This window comes from Macaca nemestrina, chromosome 8, assembly GCF_043159975.1.
Source record: "Macaca nemestrina isolate mMacNem1 chromosome 8, mMacNem.hap1, whole genome shotgun sequence".
Taxonomy (NCBI): domain Eukaryota; kingdom Metazoa; phylum Chordata; class Mammalia; order Primates; family Cercopithecidae; genus Macaca; species Macaca nemestrina.
In genome coordinates, this window is record NC_092132.1 from 74,671,149 (window position 1) to 74,693,860 (window position 22,712).

The 22,712-nt window shown below is 39.4% G+C and overlaps 2 protein-coding genes across 9 annotated transcripts in view; one reads left to right on the forward strand and one right to left on the reverse strand.

Moving 5' to 3' along the window:
• The window catches only part of LOC105483599 (lactamase beta 2), a 29,998-nt gene extending 19,084 nt beyond the window's left edge, over positions 1 to 10,914 (forward strand). For both annotated transcript variants that reach the window (XM_011744540.2, XM_071068129.1), the window contains exons 4-7: positions 4,887 to 5,065; positions 7,996 to 8,144; positions 10,112 to 10,193; positions 10,838 to 10,914. In XM_011744540.2, coding sequence (XP_011742842.2) covers positions 4,887 to 5,065; positions 7,996 to 8,144; positions 10,112 to 10,193; positions 10,838 to 10,881 — 454 coding nt within the window. In that variant the 3' untranslated portion in view covers positions 10,882 to 10,914. The remainder of the gene's footprint in view (positions 1 to 4,886; positions 5,066 to 7,995; positions 8,145 to 10,111; positions 10,194 to 10,837) is intronic.
• Positions 1 to 22,712, reverse strand: part of LOC105483600 (XK related 9) — a 170,194-nt gene that overhangs the window by 126,595 nt on the left and 20,887 nt on the right. The window contains exon 3 of one of the 7 annotated variants that reach the window (XR_011606955.1): positions 3,882 to 4,019. The exons of the other annotated variants lie outside the window; for them this stretch is intronic. The gene's annotated coding sequence lies outside the window, so the exon portion shown is untranslated. Of the gene's footprint in view, positions 1 to 3,881; positions 4,020 to 22,712 lie in introns of those variants that run through there. 7 annotated transcript variants of the gene reach the window in all.

Genomic DNA, 22,712 nt, shown 5'->3' on the forward strand with positions numbered 1-22,712 from the left:
AAATTAAACTATAATCAGATCGTTTTGTAAAAAGACAGGTTTACATGGTGGCTCACACCTGTAGTCCCAGAGGATCCCTTGATGCCAGGAGTTCAAGGCTGCAGTGAGCCATGATCACTCCACTGCACTCTAGACTAGGTGACAGAGTGAGACCTCATCTCTTAAAAATAATAATACAATTTTTTTAAAAACATGTTTCAAAAGGTTTACTTATTAGTGTGGCTTCTAGAATCTAAAATCCAAACTTGAAAACATTTACATATCATGACTAGGCTCATCAAGGTCTCAAGGAAGAGAGACACACATAATTACCTTTAATGGTATGGTTTTGTTGTATAGGAACATACAGAAAAATGACATAAATGATTAGCTAAGAGGTGAAAGTAGTTGCATCTAGGGAGAAAGAAATTATACAGTGGGGGAGTAACAGTTACAAATCTTAGAGGACTATTTGATTCTTTGCTACATCTTATTTTTCAATTTAAGATATTTATTAACTTTCCACTATGAAAAAATTAGAATTGGGTTTTCCTCTTCTCCCACTTTTGAACACCATTCCTGTCCTCTAACCTGTCATAATGCTGGTTAGATCAGCATTCGGTGTTGATGTTGTTACGACTGTAGACACTTTACAGCTGAACTGTGTAGTAAACTATGCTTACTTTTCCTGCTTTCCTGCAATTAGTCATTGTTTTTGCTTTGTTATTTTGGATAGTTTTCTGTGTATTTATCACTAATTTAACTCTGAGTATATAAATCTTCCCTTAGGGTGTTTAAATGTATCATGGATTCTCTCAATTTCATCTTCTGAAAGAACCTTCCCTTTAAGCCTCCCAGCTAATAACTTGCTCCTGTCTCGGCTTGTTTTCCTCCAGGCCTGGTGCTGGTGTCATCTCAGAATTCTCTGCACTCTCACCTGGGGCTTCTGGAACTTTGCCTCTCTCCAGTGCCCATAACTTTCTTAAAACCCCCTCTGTTTTAGAGGAACCCACCTCCAATGGCTTCCTGAGAAATGGTGAATTTTTGAGACCTTAGATGTCTAAAAGTAGTCTTTTTTCATCTAACTTGATTTAAGGTATTTATGAGTATAGATTCTAAGTTGAAAGTCTTTTTCCTTCTCAGTATTGTCTGCAAGGTTTCATTTCCTTCTGGTTTCAATATTGCAATAGAGAAAGCTAAAGCCCTTCTGTTGCTAACTTTTTTGGTCCCTGGCTTTTGCTTTTTTCCTTCTTGTCCACTGTATCCTGAAATTTCACAGTGATTCCTTCATCTTAAAATACTCAGCATGCAAAGGTGCCATATTTTGGCGGTGGTGTGTTCTGAGTCCCATCATCAGAAAAAACTCAGAGGAATTGACTATAGTTTTAGTCAAAGCAGAGTATTTGTCAATCCGTGATAGGCCTTTTCAGTCTGGAAACATGTCCTTCAGTTCCAAAACTTTTCTTGAGGTGCATATTTTCTGTCATCTCTTGTGTGCTGTTTCATTTACTAAAATTCCTATTATTTTGTTAGAACTCCTGTACTACTCTAACTTTATTTTTTTCTCTCTCATTTTTCATCTTTTTGCCTTTTTACTATACTTTCTGGGAGATTTTTGTTAACTTTATCACCTAACCTTACTACATGTTTTTATTTCTGTTCTCAGATTTGTAATTTTCAGGAACCCTTTTTGTTTCCGAAATGTTCCTTTTATACTACCCTATTCTTGTTTCATAGTTGCAATTTCTTCTCTTTTTGCTGAGGATATTATATTCTATGGGGTTTGGTTCTTTTGGAAATTTTCTTCATAACTGCTTTGTTTGCTTGTTCGTTTTTATTCACTGTCTTCAACATGACTTTCCTTAGATGACTAGTAATCCTGATTATCTTCTGATGTTTACTAATTGTGTTCTGATGGAAACTACAGAGCTATTTGGGAGCTCTGAGAATGTGAGGGGGAGTCTTCTGTAGGCTTTAAGCCTCACTGTAGGATAATCTGGATGAGCTCTTCAGTTGGGAACCTTCCATCATTGGTATCGTAGAGTCTTTCTTCCTGAGTTGGTAAAATAACTTAGAAAAAGACTCTTCTAATCTTCATGTAGGGTAAAGGCCTGGCTGCCAGAATTATAGAAGCTGAGTGTGGAAAGAAGGCATAGGAATCTACATATATTCTTGTAATCTTCCTTTTTTTTAGTATATTGTCTCTTCCTCCATCTGTGCCTTGTTTTACCCTCTTCAAAGATTAAACCTCCAGCGTTTCCCTTAGTGAGATTGGGGCACTTCTCAACTCAAAGTGGGAAGAGACTCTGAGGATCTGAATGTTTGTTAAAAAGACTTTCAATAGACTTCTTATTTCAGCCACCTTCCTTCCACTTCACCCTCCACTTCCAGATTTCCCAAATCCTTAGACTTTGAGGAATTCTGCAGTGCAAATCTGATTGGTTCTCAGCTTTCCCCGCTGCTTATTTAGGCTTCCATTTTCTCCTGTCTGATAAGTCACTTATCACTCATCTATATGTCATCACATTTACCCTGTTCCCACAAAATATTCTGTTATTGTGAAGATTTATTAAGTATATTCCAAGCATGGCTGGGTACAGTGGCTCATGCCTGTAATCCCAGCACTTTGGGAGGCCAAGGCGGGCAGATCACTTGAGGTCAGTGAGGTGTTTGAGACCACCCTGGCCAACATGGTGAAACCCCATCTCTACTGAAAATACAAAAATTAGCCAGGCATGGTGGTGAGCACCTGTAGTCCCAGCTACTTGGGAGGCTGAGGCAGAAGAATTGCTTGAACCTGAGAGGCAGAGGTTGCAGTGAGCCAAGATTGCACCACTGCACTCCAGTCTGGGTGACAGAGTGAGACTCTGTCTCAAAAAAATAAAAACAAAAAATTATATATACAGATAGAGAAATAGATATATATTCCAAGCACATAATAACTCAATACTGACTAGAATAGACAGGTAATTATCCTCTTAAACTAAATAAAATATAATTTAAACTATATTCCTTTAGACATTTATTACTATTTGCTGTGATTTATTTATGTAAAATGTAAAATAGAGAGGTTAATAATGCCTAACCCAAAGTAGTGTAAGGATTAAATGTGTAATATGTGTAAATCCCTGAAGACAGTGCCTGGCACATGGAAAGCAATCTATTACTAAAATTAGCTACTACTGAGTGCCAAGTACTGGGTATATAAAAATGAAAATGAGATGAGAGTCCTGCCCTTCTGGAACTCATAATCTTGTGAGGTAGAATAGTAAACAAAACAATCTGAAGCCTACAGAATAGTATATAATTCAAAGTAGAATAATAATGTAGAGGCAACGGTGATCAGTACAGAGAATTAAGTCTGTATATTGCTGAGAAGTCAGGGGGTGCTTCGCAGAACAGATTATTTGAACTCAGCTTTTTGTTTATCTGGTTTCTTGTTGGCATAGTTACAAAACAATATAAATGTAAATAAGAAATTTTGAAATAAAATACCTGTCATACTTTAAAAGTATTATAATCAGTTTTGTCAACAAAAACTGAAAATTGGAGGAAAGGAAAAAGGAAACAAAAGCATATAAATTTCTTATGTAGGGTAAAATTTATAAAAAAAAAAACTCTGTTCTTAAAATTTTTAATTAGCAAAAAAATAGATTAAAGAGTCTTTTTCTGACCACCTGCTGCCTGTTAAGAAAGTTTAAGCTTTAAAATAAATTTTTTATTTTAAAAATTTAAATAAATTTTTTACCATTTATTAAGCATGCAACTTTGTGCCACCTACTGTGCTAAGCACTTAAATACTTGTCTTTGAAAAGTATATACTGATGCCAGCCTAGGCAACATAGACAGACCTTGTCTTTACAAAAAATAAAAATAAATTAGCCAAGCATGGTGGCACATACCTGTGTTCCCAATGACTCAGGAGGCTGAAGTGGGAGAATTGCTTGAGCCCAGGAGGTCAGGGCTGCAGTGAGCCAGGATCATGCCACCATACTTCAGCCTGGGTGAGAACAGCTTGGAAAACATAGCAGGACCTTGACCTATCTCAAAAATAAACAAACATATATACGTGTGTATGTGTGTGTGTGTGTGTGTGTGTGTGTGTAGAAAATGATGTAAACATATAGTGATGTAGGAAAATACAATATAGTAAGTTAAGAATTCAAAAATCAGGTATTAAAACAATATCACAGTTTTGTTTTTAAAATATAAATATGCATAGAAAATAAATATATATTCTATAATAATAAAAGCACTCCCTCTGAGGAATAGAAATGGTTGTTGATGTTCATTTCTTTTAAATACTTTCCTTTTCTCTTTTCCAAATTTGTTATAATCAGTGCTTATTACTTATAAAATAAGAAAAAAGGTAGGAGGCCAGACGAGGTGGCTCATGCCTATAATTCCAGCACTTTGGGAGGCCGAGGTGGTAGGATTGCTTGAGTCTAAGAGTTCAAGACCAGCCTGTCAATTTTGTGAGCTCCTGTCTCTACAAAAAATAAAAATAAATTAGCCAGGCTTGATGGCCCACACCTGTGGTTCCAGCTACTCAGGAGGCTGAGGTGGGAGGATCACTTGAGGCTGGAAGATTGAGCCTGCAGTGACCTGTGATTGTGCCCCTGAACTGCAGCCTGGGTAACAGAGTGAGACCCTGTCTCAAAAAAAAAAGAAGGAAAAAAAGGGTGGGAAAAGTATTAAATTTTACTTCAGAGTGAGAATCTTTGTTTAGTTGAAGGAGAGCATTTTCTAATGATAATTTTCAGTGGGTACAAGAAAAAAAAAGATGCTTTTTAACTCATCTGTTTATTTGTGTCTAAAGATAAGGATAGAGAATAATTTACTTCTCAGAATTTCTTCTAAGCCTGAGTTCATAATTGTTATTATTCCTTATTTCTTCTTTCAACCAGAGTTCTATATACACCTGGCCACACTGATGATCATATGGCTCTACTCTTAGAGGAAGAAAACGCTATCTTTTCTGGAGACTGCATCCTAGGGGAAGGAACAACGATATTTGAAGACCTCTATGATTATATGAACTCTTTAAAAGAGTTATTGAAAATTAAAGCTGATATTATATATCCAGGTGGGTAATTTTTTAATTTTTTTGTATTTTTAAATAGAGACAAGGTCTTGCTGTGTTTTCCAGGCTGTTCTCAAACTCCTGACCTCAAGCAGTCTTCCCACCTCAACCTCCCAAAGTGCTGGGTTTACAGGCATGCCAAAGTGGATAGTTTTTCAAACCTAGCAAACCATTTGTGTCAGATGATGAGGAAGGTTCATTTTGGCTTGTCTCTGTATGTATTTGGCCTTGAAGAGATAACATATAAGGCCAGGCTCGGTGGCTCACACCTGTAATCCCAGCACTTGGGAGGCCAAGGCGGGCAGATCATGAGGTCAGGAATTCGAGACCAGCCTGGCCAACATGGTGAAACCCCGTCTCCACTGAAAATACAAAAATTAGCTGAGCATGGTGGCACACGCCTGTAATCCCAGCTACTTGGGAGGCCGAGACAGGAGAATCGCTTGAACGTGGGAGATGGAAGTTGCAGTCAGCCGAGATCGCACCGCTGTGTGCCAGCCTGGGTGACAAAAGCAAGACTCTGTCTCGGGAAAAAAAAAAAATATATATATATATATAAACTACTTCTTTAAAATATACCCCTCTTTTGGAGGCCTAGGTGGGCAGATCACCCGAGTTCAGGAGTTCGAGACCAGCCTGGCCAACATGTTGAAACCCTGTCTCTACTAATAATAAAAAAATTACCCGGGCATAGTGGCAGGCACCTATAATACCAGCTACTCAGGAGGCTAAGGCAGGATAATTGCTTGAACCTGGGAGGTGGAGGTTGCAATGAGCCAAGATCCGCCATTGCACTCCAGCCTGGGCAACAGAGTGAGACTCTGTCTCAAAAAAAAAAAAAAAAAGGAAAAAAATACACCCCTAAGTCCTCTCTAGCTGTGCAGTTAAAGAGAAGGCCGAGAGCCATATTAATAACTTTTGATAAAGATATGAGGGTTATTTTTCAACATACAGTTATTAATAGAACTGTGCAAAGAAATAAGCTTACATTGAAATGGGAAAATATTTTCATTCCATAAGCCACTGTCATTTTTGTTAACTTGATTTGTATTTGTACCACATTTTAGCTGTGTAACTTTGGGTAATGTTTGACCTCTGAGCTTTAGTTTTTTTAATTTACAATATTGAAATACCAATAGCTTCTATATCAACTATAAAATGGTAATCCTTATTTCCATTCTCCAGAAAGAGAAACATATTAGTATCTCAGATCTCGCTGGACTGTTCTACAATATCAATCTCTCCTTCATCTTAAGAGCTAAGAAATGGCCAGGCGCAGTGGCTCATGCCTGTAATCCCAGCACTTTGGGAGGCCAAGGCAGGCAGATCACCTGAGGTCAGGAGTTCAAGACCAGCCAGGCCAACATGGTGAAACCCCATCCCTACTAAAAATACAAAAATTAGCCAGGCGTTGTGGCGGGCACCTGTAATCCCAGCTTCTCAAGAGGCTGAGGGAGGAAAATCACTTGAACATGGGAGGCGGAGGTTGCAGTGAGCAGAGATCACGCAACAGAGTGAGACTCCTTCTCAAAAAAAAAAAAAAAAAAAAGCTAAGAAAGGACCCAACAAAAAGGCCCAAAAGGAAAAAGGGACTAGGCCACTTAATTTTCTAAGTTCTTCTAACTTGCTCCTAACCCATTGAAAGATCCATCCATCCAGTATCTTCAACACATTTATACTCTGTGATGAGTTCCTACTGCTGGGGAAATAAAAAACATACAGTAGAGCTAGGCATTTAGATTAATATGATGACGTTAAAGGATTGCAGGCTGATAGCTTTGGGGGTTTTGTTTGTTTTGCTTTGTTTTTGCTAAAGACAGCTATTTTTAAAGAGAAGAGGGCAGACGTTCGGTGAATTCACATTCAGGCTAAGCTAATGAGAGGCTGCCTAGTAAAGATTCTAGAGTGCTTTAATGAATCCAGTGAAGTGGCTTACTAGCACAGCAGTTGTTTATATGTAAATTATGCTCTGTAGCCATAGCTACCATAATATTAAAGCCTTCTAGCCATCAGGTTTTGTGCAAGGCCTTTACAGTTGTCATCCTCACCAAAACCCTGTAAAGTAGGTAGTGGTTTCCTCACCACACATCAGAAGAAACAGCTTGGAGAGATTCAGATAATTCCTCATTTATTAGCCACACAGCAAATAAATGATAGGTCTGTGTCTAACCAGATCCCATAACAGGTTAGCCTGCTTCTGAATATTTTGTTCTCAAATATTCAAGAACATCATTCTTCCAGACTTGTATAATATATAATATTAATATGTACTGTCTTAAAAGGGAGGTAAATTATAGTATAACGTAATCTGGGTTGTCAAAATTTCTGACATACATAAGCGTATACATAGGATTCTTAAAGTTCTACTGTGGGTCTTGTGAATTTTTAATAGAGCTTGGTCATGTACATGAAACTGCTTTTTACATTCTCCTTTTGCAGTATTTTATAAGCTTAGCCTAATGGTCAAGAGCACAGAGTGGTTAAGAGATCCCGTCAGAATCCTAACTCTACCCCTTCTTAGCTATGTAACTGTGGACAGATTATTTACCCTCCGTATGCCTCAGTTTCTGCCATAAGAAAGGTATAATAATTGTACCTACTTCATGGGATTCTTGTAAGAATAATGTATGTTAATCATTTAGGGCAGTGCCTAGCACATAGTGAGCACTCCATAAACATTACCTATTGTTATTATTGTAGTTGCTATTTTTATTGCTATATTTTATTGTTAAATTTTTATTCCTATTTTTAATGTACACAATATCTTCTATATATTGTATTTGCTATAATTTTCTAATTGGGGGGCATTGTACATAATTTTTAAATCTCTTTCACCTGTATAGCTTTCCAAATAGTTCATAGAGTGAGTTAGCTTCTGTTGTACTTAGTATTTTTTTATCTGGCTGAAGTAACTCATAATTATTTTAATTCAGGACATGGCCCAGTAATTCATAATGCTGAAGCTAAAATTCAAGAATACATTTCTCACAGAAATATCCGAGAGCAGCAAATTCTTACATTATTTCGTGAGAACTTTGAGAAATCATTTACAGTAATGGAGCTTGTAAAAATTATTTACAAGGTAATTTTCAGTTTTCTTATTTGTATGTAGTCACAGATTTATCAGAATTATCTATTTAGTAGACTATAGAAATGGTAAACTTATCATATCCCAGATCAGAAGTTATGCCACTTTTCTAGATGTGAGACCAGCAGCCTAAACTTTCTACAGCGCTAAAATTAAACAAAAACTGGCCTTAGAGAACAAAGATAGCCATTTTGAGCCATCATTGAACTTTATATACTTGACTATTGTAGGAGAAACTGCCTATTTAGGAGGAATTACCAAGAGCCTGATGATTACATTTTGTAATAATTTTTGGATTATTCTAGCCATCTTGATTATCTCGTGTGCTAGCCTGCACCAAGAAAGGCGGGGTGACCTGCTAGACACAAATATTGGGATGGTAACAGTGAGAAGTAGTAGCAAAGCAGTGAGAAGTAGTAGCAATGCCAAACAATGGAGAAAAAGGAAAAAAAAAAATCAAAGAACATGAGTAAAGTAGTATGTAGGGAAAGAGCCTTACACCTCAGTGGCCTCTGAGAATATCACTGTATTGACAGCACTATATAGCATTCAGTATAATTCAGTTTTTCAGCAAATGTTTATTAGATGTCTGCTGTCTAGGTAGCATAGCTTAGAGGTTAAAAATGTAAGCTTTTGTGGCCAGGCATAGTGGCTCACCCCTGTAATCCCAGCGTTTTGGGAGGCTAAGTGGAAGGGTTGCTTCAGCCCAGGAGTTCATGACAAGCTTGGGCAACATAGTGAGACCTCAACTCTACAAAAAATTTTTTAAATGAGCCGGGCGTGGTGGCACATGCCTGTGATCCCAGCTGCTCGGATGGCTGAGATGGGAGGATCACATGAGCCTGGGAAGTAAAGGCTGCAGTGAGCCGACATCATACCGTTGCACACCAACCTTGGTGACAGTGCAAGACTGTATCTCAAAAACTTTTTTTTTTGAGACAGAGTTTCTCTCTTGTTGCCCAGGCTGGAGTGCAATGGTGCCATCTCAGCTCACTGCAACCTCCGCCTCCCGGGTTGAAGCAATTCTCCTGCCTCAGCCTCCCGAGTAGCTGGGATTACAGGCATGTGCCATCACACCTGGCTAATTTTGTATTTTTAGTAGAGACAGGGTTTCTCGGTGTTGGTCAGGCTGGTCTTGAACTCCCGGCCTCAGGTGATCCGCCTGCCTCGGCCTCCTAAAGTGCTGGGATTACAGGTGTGAGTCACTGCGCCCACCCCAAAAACTTTTTTCTAAAAATTAAATTTAAATTAAACTATACAAAGATATTACCGTGTAACCTAATAAATAAATTATAGGGCCAACTGTCTGTAGCATCATGAAAACATTCTAAGAATAATTTTTACATTTATTCATTCATAAAATATTAATGTGTTTCTGCTATGTATTATTATGCTAAACACTGAATATTCAGTAATGAACAAAACAGATACTGCTGCTGGGCCGGGCATGGTGGCTCACGCCTGTGATCCCAGCACTTTAGGAGGCCAAGGCGGGTGGATCACCCGAGGTCAGGAGTTCGAGACAAGCCTGGCCAATGTGGTGAAACCCTATCTCTACTAAAAATACAAAAATTAGCCAGGCATGCTGGCACACGCCTGTAATCCTAGCTACTCGGGAGGCTGAGGCACGAGAATAGTTTGAACCTGGGAGGCGGAGGTTGCAGTGAGCTGAGATCGCGCCATTGTACTCCAGCCTGGGCAACAAGAGTGAAACTCTGTCTCAAAAAAAAAAAACAGATACTGCTACTGTCTTTATGGCACTTACAACCTATTCTATCTATAGGAGTATAGATAGAATATAAAACAAGATGTATACAAAGTGAAATTGTGAAAAATGTTAAGTTAAAAATGTGTTTAAGATAAACTTTTGTTAGATTTTGCTTTTCTTCAAAGCTTTCAAAAAAATTAACTGTTCTTTTTTTAAAAAGAAGGAATTTTTTTCACCTTCATTTTTCTTTTAGAATACTCCTGAGAATTTACATGAAATGGCTAAACGTAATCTCTTGCTTCATTTGAAAAAACTAGAAAAAGAAGGAAAAATATGTGAGTATGCTTCCAAATTTTCTTCTGTTACCAGCATTTAAAATATTTTTACAGATGCCTTAGTTTCCTTCGAGGAAAAATAATACCCATCAGAGTTCTCCCATGAATATCACTTTAAATTGGAGAGAGACAGGCGCTAGGAAGGTCAGTAGCACAGGGCCAGTTGACCACAAGTTGGAACCAAAGGCTCCCATGGGAATTAGAATCTCAGTTGGAATTCCAATCCTTACTCACCAGAATGGCAATCAAAGACATGTAGTAGGAAGATAACTTCTATTCTCCCAGACCCAAAAACCACGAAGAATTTTACATGTGGTAGATTTGGGAACAGCCAAAGGTTTTAAACAGTGGTAAAGGTAGTAAACTCAGAGATGTTAAAGCAGTAATTATGTAATTATTTTCTAGTGTTAGTTTGTCAAACTAATAATTTATAGAAATGTAATCCTTAAAAGCCAGAATTCTAAGCTTGAATTTGATGTGGAAGCCTTAGCATTGTTTTTACATGTACCAAAAATACCCAACTTTATATTGAGCAACAAAATTATTTTAAGAATGAGTACTTTTTCTAGCCACAAGGTAACTTAAAATCCAGTGCATTTACTTATCTATTGTTAAATTTTTACTCTCTGATTTTCTTTCTACAGTTAGCAGCACAGATCCTGACAAGAAATGGAAAGCTCATCTTTAGTTTCAGATTAAAGAAAGCTTTGTTTTATTTTGCTTTGAGAGAATGGTATGTTTTCTTAACTATAGGTTATTTTATAGAGAGTATAAAAGTATAAAACATTGAAAATAACCCTAGATATGCTTTAAAATAATGTTATATTTATGCTAAAATATATGAATTACACTATACAACCATATGATAGGTTATTTCTCTAACCTTGGTTTTATAACGTTTTACCAAAAATTCAAAATCTAATAGTTTATCAGTTTTCAATAGATTCAATAAAATGGTTACTTTAAAAATAATAAAATTTATCCAATTTAAACTTGATGTTATTTTTGGTGGTCAGTTATCTATTATTAGTGATTAGTAATACTGTTTTCTATAGCTACTTTATTTAACAGCACAGATTTCTATGCACCCTTACTCTTTTCTCAACCCTTGTCTCTATCTGTACATAATTGCTTTGTCTTGATGTTTCTATCAACTATATCATGACTATTGGTTCCATAACTCTGTATCATGTGTATTTTCTTATTCTGGTATACCACAAATGATTCATGCAAATGAATTTTTGGTGATTGAAAAATATTAAATTCCTAATTTAAAGTATTATATAATGAGTAATTATTTCTGTAATCCATTAATGCAACCAACATACTTCCCAAGTTTAAATTTTAGTATGTAAATAGTCATCAGCTTATACATGAATTATTTACCAAAAGTTTACATTTAAATTAAAGGATTATAACATAGGGCATTTTTTATATTTTTATATAAGTAGTGTTCCTATATAGTGGTTAGGTTCACAAGGCAGTCCACCAGTGCTTACTTATACAGTTCTCAAACTACAATACTAAAATATGCCCGGAATTCTGAGTGCATTTTGTTTACTCTTCTCTAAAGAGTGAGACTTTAAAAAGTTTTTTGTTTGTTTTTGAGACAGTCTCTCTCTGTCACCTAGGCTGGAGTGCAATTGTGCAATCTCAGCTCACTGCAGTCTCTACCTCCCAGGCTCAAGCAATCCTCCCACCTCAGCCTCCTGAATAGCTGGGACTACAGGCACACAGCACCACACCTGGCTAATGTTTTTATTTTTTATACAGATAGAATCTCACTATGTTGCCTAGGTTAGTCTTGAACTGGCTCAAGCATTCCTCCTGCCTCAACCTTCCAGAGTGCTGGGATGATAGGCATGAGCTACCACACCCAGCCAGACTTAACATTTTTTTAGTTTTCTTTGGCAGCTTCATCTCTTTCTGCCTCTTTTCCCAAGGTCCCTAGAATTTTCATGCCATTCTAATACACTTATTCTCATGCTTTGAAGACCTAGACTCGTATTCCTAGAACTGGTTCTTATTACAGAATAACTATAAACTCAAAAACAAAATCATCCTAATTGAAAAATAGGCAAAGAACTTGAATAGACATTTCTCCACAAAAGATATACAAGTGGCCCATAACACATGAAAAGATATTCATCATCACTCATCATTAGATAAATGTTAAAACCCTGAGATACCACTTCAGGCCCATTAGGATAGCTGTTATTAAAAATTTTAAATTAAAATAAATAAATAAATAAATAACAAGTGTTGGCAAGAATGTGGAGGAATCCTTGTGCATTGCTGATAGGAACATAAAATCGTGTAGCCACTATGGAAAACAGTATGGTACTTCCTCAAAAAAACCTTTAGAATTACCATATGGTCAGCAATTTCTCTTCTGACTATATACCCAAAAAATTAAAAGCAGGGACTTGAACAGACATTTGTACATCCATGTTCACAGCAACTTTATTCACAATAGCCAAAAGGTGGAAGCAACCTAAATGTCTGTTGAAGGACGACTGGATAAATAAAATATGCTATACACATATAGCGGAATGTATTTCTTCTTACAAAGGAGGGAAATTCTGACATGTGCTACAACATGGATGAACCTTGAAGACATTACGCTAAGTGATACTAGCCTGTCACAAAAAGATAAACACTATACAATAGTACTTATAGGAGGTGCCTAGAGTGGTCAAATTCATAGACAGAAAGAAGAATGGTGGATACCAGGGACTAGGAGGAAGGGGAAATGGGAAGTTAGTGTTTCATATAAGAAGTTTTGCAGCTTGGGTAGATGAAAAGAGTTCTGGTGATAGGTGGTAGCGGTGATTGCAAAACACTGTCAATGTACTTAATATCACTGAATGATACTATGTTAGGGTTCTCCAGAGGAGCAGAACCGATAATACAAATGTATATCTAAAAGGGAGTTTATTAGGAAGAATTGGCTTACGCAGTTACAAGACAAAATCCCACAATAGGCTACCTGCAAGCTGGGGAAAAAGAGAAGCTGGTAGCATGGCTCAATCCAAGTCCAAAAGCCTCAAAACCAGGGAAGCCAACAATGCAGCCAAGGCTGAGGCCAAAGGATTTATTCTTTTTTTTTTTTTTTTTTTTTTTTTTTGCGCAACAGAATGTCACCGTGTTGCCCAGGCTAGAGTGCAGTGGTGCGATTTTGGCTCACTGCAACCTCTGCCTCCTGGATTCAAGCGATTCTCCTGCCTCAGCCTCCTGAATAACTAGGATTATAGCCCCAGCTAATTTTTGTATTTTTAGTAGAAACACGGTTTTACTATGTTGGCCAGGCTGGTCTCAAACTCCAGGATTTGTTTTTGATATGCTTCTCTTCCTCCTCTTATAACCAAATCTTCACCAAGTACTTAATGCCTATTCCACCTCCAGAATGTATCACTACCTCTTACCCCACCAATACTCCTTAGTCCAGGCCATCATCCTCTCTTGCCTGAACCAGTGCAATTAATTCTGGACTTCCTACCTCTATTCTTGGAAGAAGTTGGGGAACAGGGATGAGAAGGGCATTCTGAGCTGAGGAAATCTTACGTAAAAGCCATGGAATCATTGTCTTTTTATAGTACCATGGCCCACTTCAGATACTGCAGACTGTAATTAGATATATTGGAAGAGGGGTGATAATGGAAGGCTAGTACATTTATTGTTTATTGAAAGAGTCTAGCAACTGAGAGCTTTAACCAAAACAATGGCATTCATTAAATGTCTGCTTTGTCCTCGGTACTGGGCCAGGCCCGGGGATACAAAGGTAAACAAAAGAAGCTCATATTTTATTTATGAAGACATACAATTACCATGTGCTAGAGTAAAGGAAGAGGAGCTTACCTGGCTGAGTTATAGAAAGCTGCTTAGAGGACCTTGAGCTCAGTCTTAAAAGATGGGTACATGGTAGGCAAAGTTAGGGGTTTTTGTATGGTAGATGGGAGAATTGTTCCAATTGGAGGAAATCATGTATGCACATAGATATGGCAGAGCATCATTTGGTTGGGGAACTAATTTATACAACTAGAATTTATGTTATTGTGTGTTGAGGCCATAGGGATAACAAGAATCTTATGGGAACACAGAAATCACACAGGAAGCAATGTATTGTTATCCAGCCGTGTTTCATACAGGTTGAGGTGTGTATACTTTAGGAATTGGAAAGCATTTCAGGTTCTGGAGCAGTTCTAGTATTATTTTGTTGTATCCTCACAGCAAGAGTTGGTCCTCTTCTATTCTGGTGATTTCATTCCTCTATTCATTTCCAGTACTTCAGACAATCACTTTACCTTCCGTTCAGAGCACCTGGAAGTTTTTGCTTACTCATGTTCTGTTTATTCAAGAGTTTCCAAAGCCTGCTTGTTGTCACCTCTGCCTTCTCTCTGCATATCTTCAGCCTCTGTTTGGCAACTGTGTAGCCCCCTTCATGTCTCAGGTACTGATCTCCTCATAGAAAACGATCTGATTGGTGTATTTGTTCTCTGTTTGAGAGAATTTTCTTGCCACACTTTCTTATATGTTACTGACCAGCCTTTATGCTGACTGCTCTGGACCAATCATCAGGGACCAGAAGTTTTATCAGAAGGGGACAGGGACCCCATTGAACAGAGGCAGTGGGGAGCGTAAGCATTCTAAGATTTGATGTTTTCAGTATCGTGGGGGAAGGAAAAAAACAGAAGGGGTATCAAGGATTCTAGAATGGGGGATAAGATATAGGATAAATATTAAAGAAGAGGAATAGCACTTAGAAACCTATTAGTTATTGAGAGATGGGGGATCAGGTAGACAGAGAGAAGTCTAGAAGAGCTATAGATTTCTGGCTTGGGCAGCTGGGTAGATGTTGGTAACCAGATTGAGAGACTAGAAGAAACGGGACAGGTAGAGTACAGAAGAGAAGAAAGATGCGTTTTACTACAGATACAAGTTTGAAGTACCAGGAAACATCCAAAGGGAGATACCTAGTAGGCACTCAGATGTATGGAACTGGAGCTGAGCAGATAAGATATATTTTGTTACAGGTAACAGAAACTTATTTCAACAAGCTTAAGCAAAGGGGGAAGTTGGTTGGCACATGTAACCAACCTGAGAAGAATAAGAGTAGAGTAAAGTCAAGCCTGTGAACAAGAACAGATGTTGACATTCCCATCAATACAACCCCAAACCTCTCACCTCTATTTATCTTTGCAGGTAAGAGACCCCACATTCAACTGGGTTCTTCACATGATGAAGGACATGGACACGGTTATGGGAGCTCTGGGCTCACACTACTTTTTTTTTTTTAGTGGGGGGAGATGGGATCTTGCTATATCACCCAGGCTGGAGTGCAGTGGCACAAACATGGCTCACTGCAACCTCCACCTCCCAGGCTTAAGTGATCCTCCCACCTTAACTGCCCCAGTAGCTGGGACCACAGGTGCAGGCTACCATGCCTGGCTAATTTTTATTTATGTATTTGGTTTTTGTAGAGATAAAGTCTTGCCATGTTGCCCAGGCTGGTCTTGAACTGAACTCAAGCAGTGCTCCTGCTTCAGTCTCCCAAAGTGCTGGGATTACAGTCATGAGCCCCCATAACTGGCCTCTAGGCTCGTATTCTCACCATTCTATAACCAGCAGAAAAAACTGATTTGTCTAGCTTCGAGATGAAAAATCCTAGGGGAAGAATTCAGTGATTTATACTGGTTTATTTCCCATCCCTTAGACCAGTCCCTGTGGTCAAGGAAACATTAGGTACTGTATTTAGCCCAGCTACCCCCTGTGGCTGGAGTGAGCAAAACCTGTTTCCAGAAGAAGACTGTCACAGGAAGATTCTGGACCAATATAGTTACCTTACTGAATAACTTTGCCTTCTTTCCAATTTGTGTAAAATATATAATAAATAAATCCAATTATGCTGCAGCAACTCAAAGAATGACTGGGTCATCTCTGTGCAACCTTAATCGTTTCTGTGTATTTCTCTCGAGACTTTGAGTATTTTGAAGTCGTCTCTCCAGATTGTCACTTCAATTAAAAGTTGGTGAAGTGGCTGGTAGCAGGGAAAGTAGAATCCTGGAGAACATGTGAAAAGATTCAAGGGCAGATAGTCTTATTTCTGCTAGTGCTGTTTATCAGTGCCCCCTCCAAAGTCTCTGCTTATAACAATGCAACACACATCAAAATGAGACCTGCCACCAATTTCCAGGGAATGGTGGAGGAGGAAGACTCTCATTACTATCAGTCTTTCCCTCCTATTCTATTTTTGGGGGTGCTTGGGAAGATACTTTTGCTTTAATTTTTATTTTAAAAAATAGAGACTGGGCGCAGTGTCTCACGCCTGTAATCCCAGCACTTTGGGAGGTGCAGGGGGGCATCATGAGGTCAGGAGATAAGACTATCCTGGCTAACACCATGAAACCCCGTCTCTTCTTAAAAAATACAAAAAATTAGCCGGGCGTGGTGGCGGGCACCTGTAGTCCCAGCTACTCGGGAGGCTGAGGCAGGAGAATGGCATGAACCTAGGAGGCAGAGCTTGCAGTGAGCCAAGATCGCACCACTGCACTCCAGCCTGGGTGACAGAGCGAGACGCCATCTCAAAAAAAAAAAAAAAAATAGAACTCCTAGACTCAAGCAATCCACTGGCATCAGCCCCCCAAAGTGCTAGCATTATAGGCACAAGCCACTACACCCAGCCAATACTTGTGTTTTGTTAGGGGATATACGTTCAGTATTTGAAATATTGGAGGATCCATTCCAAGATGACTGAATAGGAACAGCTCTGGTCTGCAGCTCCCAGCGTGATTGATGTAGAGGACAGGTGATTTCCGCATTTCCAACTGAGGTACCTGGTTCATCTCACTGGGAATGGTTGGACAGTGGGTGAAACCCACAGAGGGCAAGCTGAAGCAGGCTGGGGCATCACCTCACATGGGAAGCACAAGGGGTCAGGGGATTTCCCTTTCCTAGCCAAAGGAAGCTATGACAGACTGTACCTGGAAAAATGGGACACTCCCACCCAAATACTGCAATTTTCCCAAGGACTTAGCAACTGCCAGACAAGGAGATTCTCTCTCATGCCTGGCTCAGCGGGTCCCATGCCCATGGAACCTTGCTCACTGCTAGCGCAGCAGTCTGAGATCAAACTGTAAGGCGGCAGCCTGGCTGGGGGAGGGGCATCTGCCATTGCTGAGGCTTGAGTAGGTAAACAAAGCAGCCAAGAAGCCCGAACTGGGCAGAGCCCACCACAGCTCAGCAAGACCTACTGCCTCTAGACTCCACCTCTGTGGGCAGGGCTTAACTGAACAAAAGGCAGCAGACAACTTCTGCAGACTTAAACGTCTGCAGCTCTGACAGCTCTGAAGAGAGCAGTGGTTCTCCCAACACGGCATGTGAGCTCTGAGAATGGACAGACTGCCTCCTCAAGTGGGTCCATGTAGCCTAACTGGGAGACACCTCCCAGTAGGGGCCAACAGACACCTCATATAGGCGGGTGACTTTCTGGGATGAAGCTTCCAGAGGAAGGATCAGGCAGCAATATTTGCTGTTCTGCAATATATGCTGTTCTGCAGCCTCCGTTGCTGATACCCAGGCAAACAGGATCTGGAGTGGACCCCCAGCAAACTCCAAAAGACCTACAGCTGAGGGACTTGACTCTTACAAGGAAAACTAAATTAAAAACACAAAGGAATAGCATCAACAGCAACAAAAACAACATCTACACCAAAACCCCATCTGTAGGTCACCAACATCAAAGACCAAAGGTAGGTAAAAACCACAAAGATGGGGGGAAACCAGAGCAGAAAAGCTGAAAATTCTAAAAATCAGAGCACCTATTCTCCTACAAAGGATCACAGCTCCTCACTAGCAAAAGAACAAAGCTGGACAGAGAATGACTTTGATGAGTTGACAGAAGTAGGCTTCAGAAAGTCGGTAATAACAAACTTCTCTGAGCTAAAGGAACATGTTCGAACCCATCGCAAGGAAAATATAAACCTTGAAAAAAGGTTAGACGAATGGATAACTAGAATAAACAGTGTAGAGAAGACATTAAATTACCTGATGGAGCTGAAAACCATGGCAAGATAACTTCGTGACACTTGCACAAGCTTCAGTGGCCGATTCAATCAAGAGGAAGAAAGGGTATCAGTGATTGAAGATCAAATTAATGAAATAAAGCGAGAAGACAAGGTTAGAGAAAAAAGAATAAAAATAAATGAACAAAGCCTCCAAGAAATATGGGACTATGTGAAAAGACCAAATCTGTGTTTCACTGGTGTACCTGAAAGTGATGGGGAGAATGGAACCAAGTTGGAAAACACTCTTCAGGATATTATCTGGGAGAACTTCCCCAAGAGACAAAGAAGACCATTAGATAATGGTACAGGGATCAATTCAACAAGAAGAACTAACTATCCTAAATATATATGCACCAAATACAGGAGCACCCAGATTCATAAAGCAAGTTCTTAGTGAACTACAAGGAGACTTAAACTCCCACACACTAATAATGGGAGATTTTAACACCCCATGGTCAATATTAGACAGATCAAGGAGACAAAGGGTTAACAAGGATATCCAGGACTTAAACTCAGCTCTGCACCAAGCAGACCTAATAGACATCTACAGAACTCTCCACCCCAAATCAACAGAATATACATTCTTCTCAGCACCATATCACACTTATTCCAAAACTGACAACATAATTGGAAGTAAAGCACTCCTCAGCAAATGTAAAAGAACAGAAATCACAACAAACTGTCTCTCAGACCACAGTGCAATCAAATTAGAACTCAAGATTAAGAAACTCACTCAAAATCGCACAACTGCATGGAAACTGAACAACTTGCTCCTGAATGACTACTGGGTAAATAACGAAATGAAGTCCAAAATAAAGATGTTCTTTGAAACCAATGAGAACAAAGATACAACATACCAGCATCTCTGGGAAACATTTAAAGCATTGTGTAGAGGGAAATTTATAGCACTAAATGCCCACAAGAGAAAGCAGAAAAGATCTAAAATTGACACCCTATCATCACAATTAAAAGAACTAGAGAAGCAAGAGCAAACACATTCAAAAGCTAGCAGAGGACAAGAAATAACTAAGATCAGAGCAGAACTGAAAGAGATAGTGACACAAAAAACCATTCAAAAAATTAATGAATCCGGGAGCTGGTTTTTTGAAAAAATCAACAAAATTGATAGACCGCTAGCAAGACTAATAAAGAAGAAAAGAAGAATCAAAGAGATGCAATAAAAAATGATAAAGGGGATATCACCACCAAACCCACAGAAATACAAACTACCATCAGAGAACACTATAAACACCTCTACGCAAAAAAAAAAAAAAAAAAAAAAAAAAAAAACTAGAAAATCTAGGAGAAATGGATAAATTCCTGGACACATACACCTTCCCAAGACTTAACCAGGAAGAAGTTGAATCTCTGAATAGACCAATAGCAGACTCTGAAATTGAGGCAATAATTAATAGCCTACCAACGAAAAAAAAGTCCAGGACCAGACAGATTCACAGCCTAATTCTACCAGAGGTACAAAGAGGAGCTGGTACCATTCCTTCTGAAACTATTCCAATCAATAGAAAAAGAGGAAATCCTCCCTAACTCATTTATGAGGCCAGCATCATCCTGATACCAAAGCCTGGCAGAGACACAATAAAAAAAGAGAATTTTAGACCAATATCCCTGATGAACATCGATTTGAAAATCCTCAATAAAATACTGGCAAACTGAATCCAGCAGCACATCAAAAAGTGTATCCACCACGATCAGGATGGCTTCATCCCTGGGATGGAAGGCTGGGTCAACACACACAAATCAATAAACATAATCCATCACATAAACAGAACCAAAGACAAAAACCACATGATTATCTCAATAGATGCAGAAAAGACCTTTGACAAAATTCAACAGCCCTTCATGCTAAAAACTCTCAATAAACTAGGTATTGATAGAACATATCTCAAAATAATAAGAGCTATTTATGACAAATGCACAGCCAATATCATACTGAATGGGCAAAAACTGGAAGCATTCCCTTTGAAAACCAGCACAAGACAAGGATACCCTCTCTCATCACTCCTATTCAACATAGTGTTGGAAGTTCTGGCCAGGGCAATCAGGCAAGAGAAAGAAATAAAGGGTATTCAGTCAGGAAAAGAGGAAGTCAAATTGTCCCTGTTTGCAGATGACATGATTGTATATTTAGAAAACCCCATCTCCTTAAGCTGATAAGCAACTTCAGCAAAGTTTCAGGATACAAAATCAATGTGCAAAAATCACAAGCATTCCTATACATGAGTAACAGACAAACACAGCCAAATCATGAGTGAACACCCATTTACAATTGCTACAAAGAGAGTAAAATACCTAGGAATCCAACTTCCAAGGGATGTGAAGGACCTCTTCAAGGAGAACTACAAACCACTGCTCAATAAAATAAAAGAGGACACAAACAAATGGAAGAACATTCCATGCTCATGGATAGGAAGAATCAATATCATGAAATTGGCCATACTGCACAAGGTAATTTATAGATTCAATGCCATCCCCATCAAGCTACCAATGACTTTCTTCACAGAATTGGAAAAAACTAAACTTAATTTGGAACCAAAAAAGAGCCTGCATTGCCAAGATAATCCTAAGCAAAAAGAACAAAGCTGGAGGCATCACGCTACCTGACTTCAAACTATACTACAAGACTACAGTAACCAAAACAGCATGGTACTGGTACCAAAACAGAGATATAGACCAATGGAACACAACTGAGGCCTCAGAAATAACACCACACATCTACAACCATCTGATCTTTGACAAACCTGACAAAAACAAGCAATGAGGAAAGGATTCCCTATTTAATAAATGGTGCTGAGAAAACTGGCTAGCCATATTTAGAAAGCTGAAACTGGATCCCTTCCTTACACCTTATACAAAAATTAATTCAAGATGCATTAATGACTTAAATGTTAGACCTAAAACCATAAAAACCATAGAAGAAAACCTAGGCAATACCATTCAGGACATAGGCATGGGCAAGGACTTCCTGACTAAAACACCAAAAGCAATGGCAACAAAAGCCAAAATAGACAAATGGGATCTAATTAAAATAAAGAGCTTCTGCACAGCAAAAGAAACTACCATCAGATGAACAGGCAACCTACAGAATGGGAGAAAGGTTTTGCAATCTACCCGTCTGATGAAGGGCTAATATCCAGAATCTACAAATAACTCAAACAAATTTACAAGAAAAAACAACCCCATCAAAAAGTGGGCAAAGGATATGAACAGACACTTCTCAAAAGAAGACATCTATGCAGCCAACAGACACATGATAAAATGCTCATCATCACTGATCATCAGAGAAATGTAAATCAAAACCACAATGAGATACCATCTCATGCCAGTTAGAATAGCAGTCATTAAAAAGTCAGGAAACAACAGATGCTAGAGAGGATGTGGGGAAATAGGAATACTTTTACACTGTTGGTGGGAGTGTAAATTAGTTCAACCATTGTGGAAGACACTGTAGCGTATCTCAAATATCTAGAATTAGAAATACCATTTGACCCAGCAATTCCATTACTGGGCATATACCCAAAGGATTATTATAATTCATTCTACTAAAGACACATGCACACATATGTTTATTGCAGCACCATTCACGATAGCAAAGACTTGGAACCAACCCACATGTCCATCAATGATAGACTGGATTAAGAAAATGTGGCACAGGGGGCGGAGCAAGATGGCCGAATAGGAACAGCTCCAGTCTCCAACTCCCAGCGTGAGCGACACAGAAGACCGATGATTTCTGCATTTTCAACTGAGGTACTGGGTTCATCTCACTAGGGAATGCCAGACAATCAGTGCTGGTCAGCTGCTGTAGCCCGACCCGTGAGAGCTGAAGCAGGGCGAGGCATCGCCTCACCTGGGAAGCGCAAGGGGGAAGGGAATCCCTTTTCCTAGCCAGGGGAACTGAAACACACAACACCTGGAAAATCGGGTAACTCCCACCCCAATACTGCGCTTAAAGCAAACGGGCACACCAGGAGATTATATCCCACACCTGGCCGGGAGGGTCCCACGCCCACGGAGCCTCCCTCATTACTAGCACAGCAGTCTGCGATCTAATAGCAAGGCAGCAGCGAGGCTGGGGGAGGGGCGCCCGCCATTGCTGAGGCTTAAGTAGGTAAACAAAGCCGCTGGGAAGCTCGAACTGGGTGGAGCTCACAGCAGCTCAAGGAAACCTGCCTGTCTCTGTAGACTCCACCTCTGGGGACAGGGCACTGCTAAACAACAACAAAAGCAGCATAAACCTCTGCAGACACAGACGACTCTGTCTGACAGCTTTGAAGAGAGCAGTGCATCTCCCAACACGGAGGTTGAGATCTGAGAAGGGACAGACTCCCTGCTCAAGTGGGTCCCTGACCCCTGAGTAGCCTAACTGGGAGACATCCCCCACTAGGGGCAGTCTGACACCCCACACCTCACAGGGTGGAGTACACCCCTGAGAGGA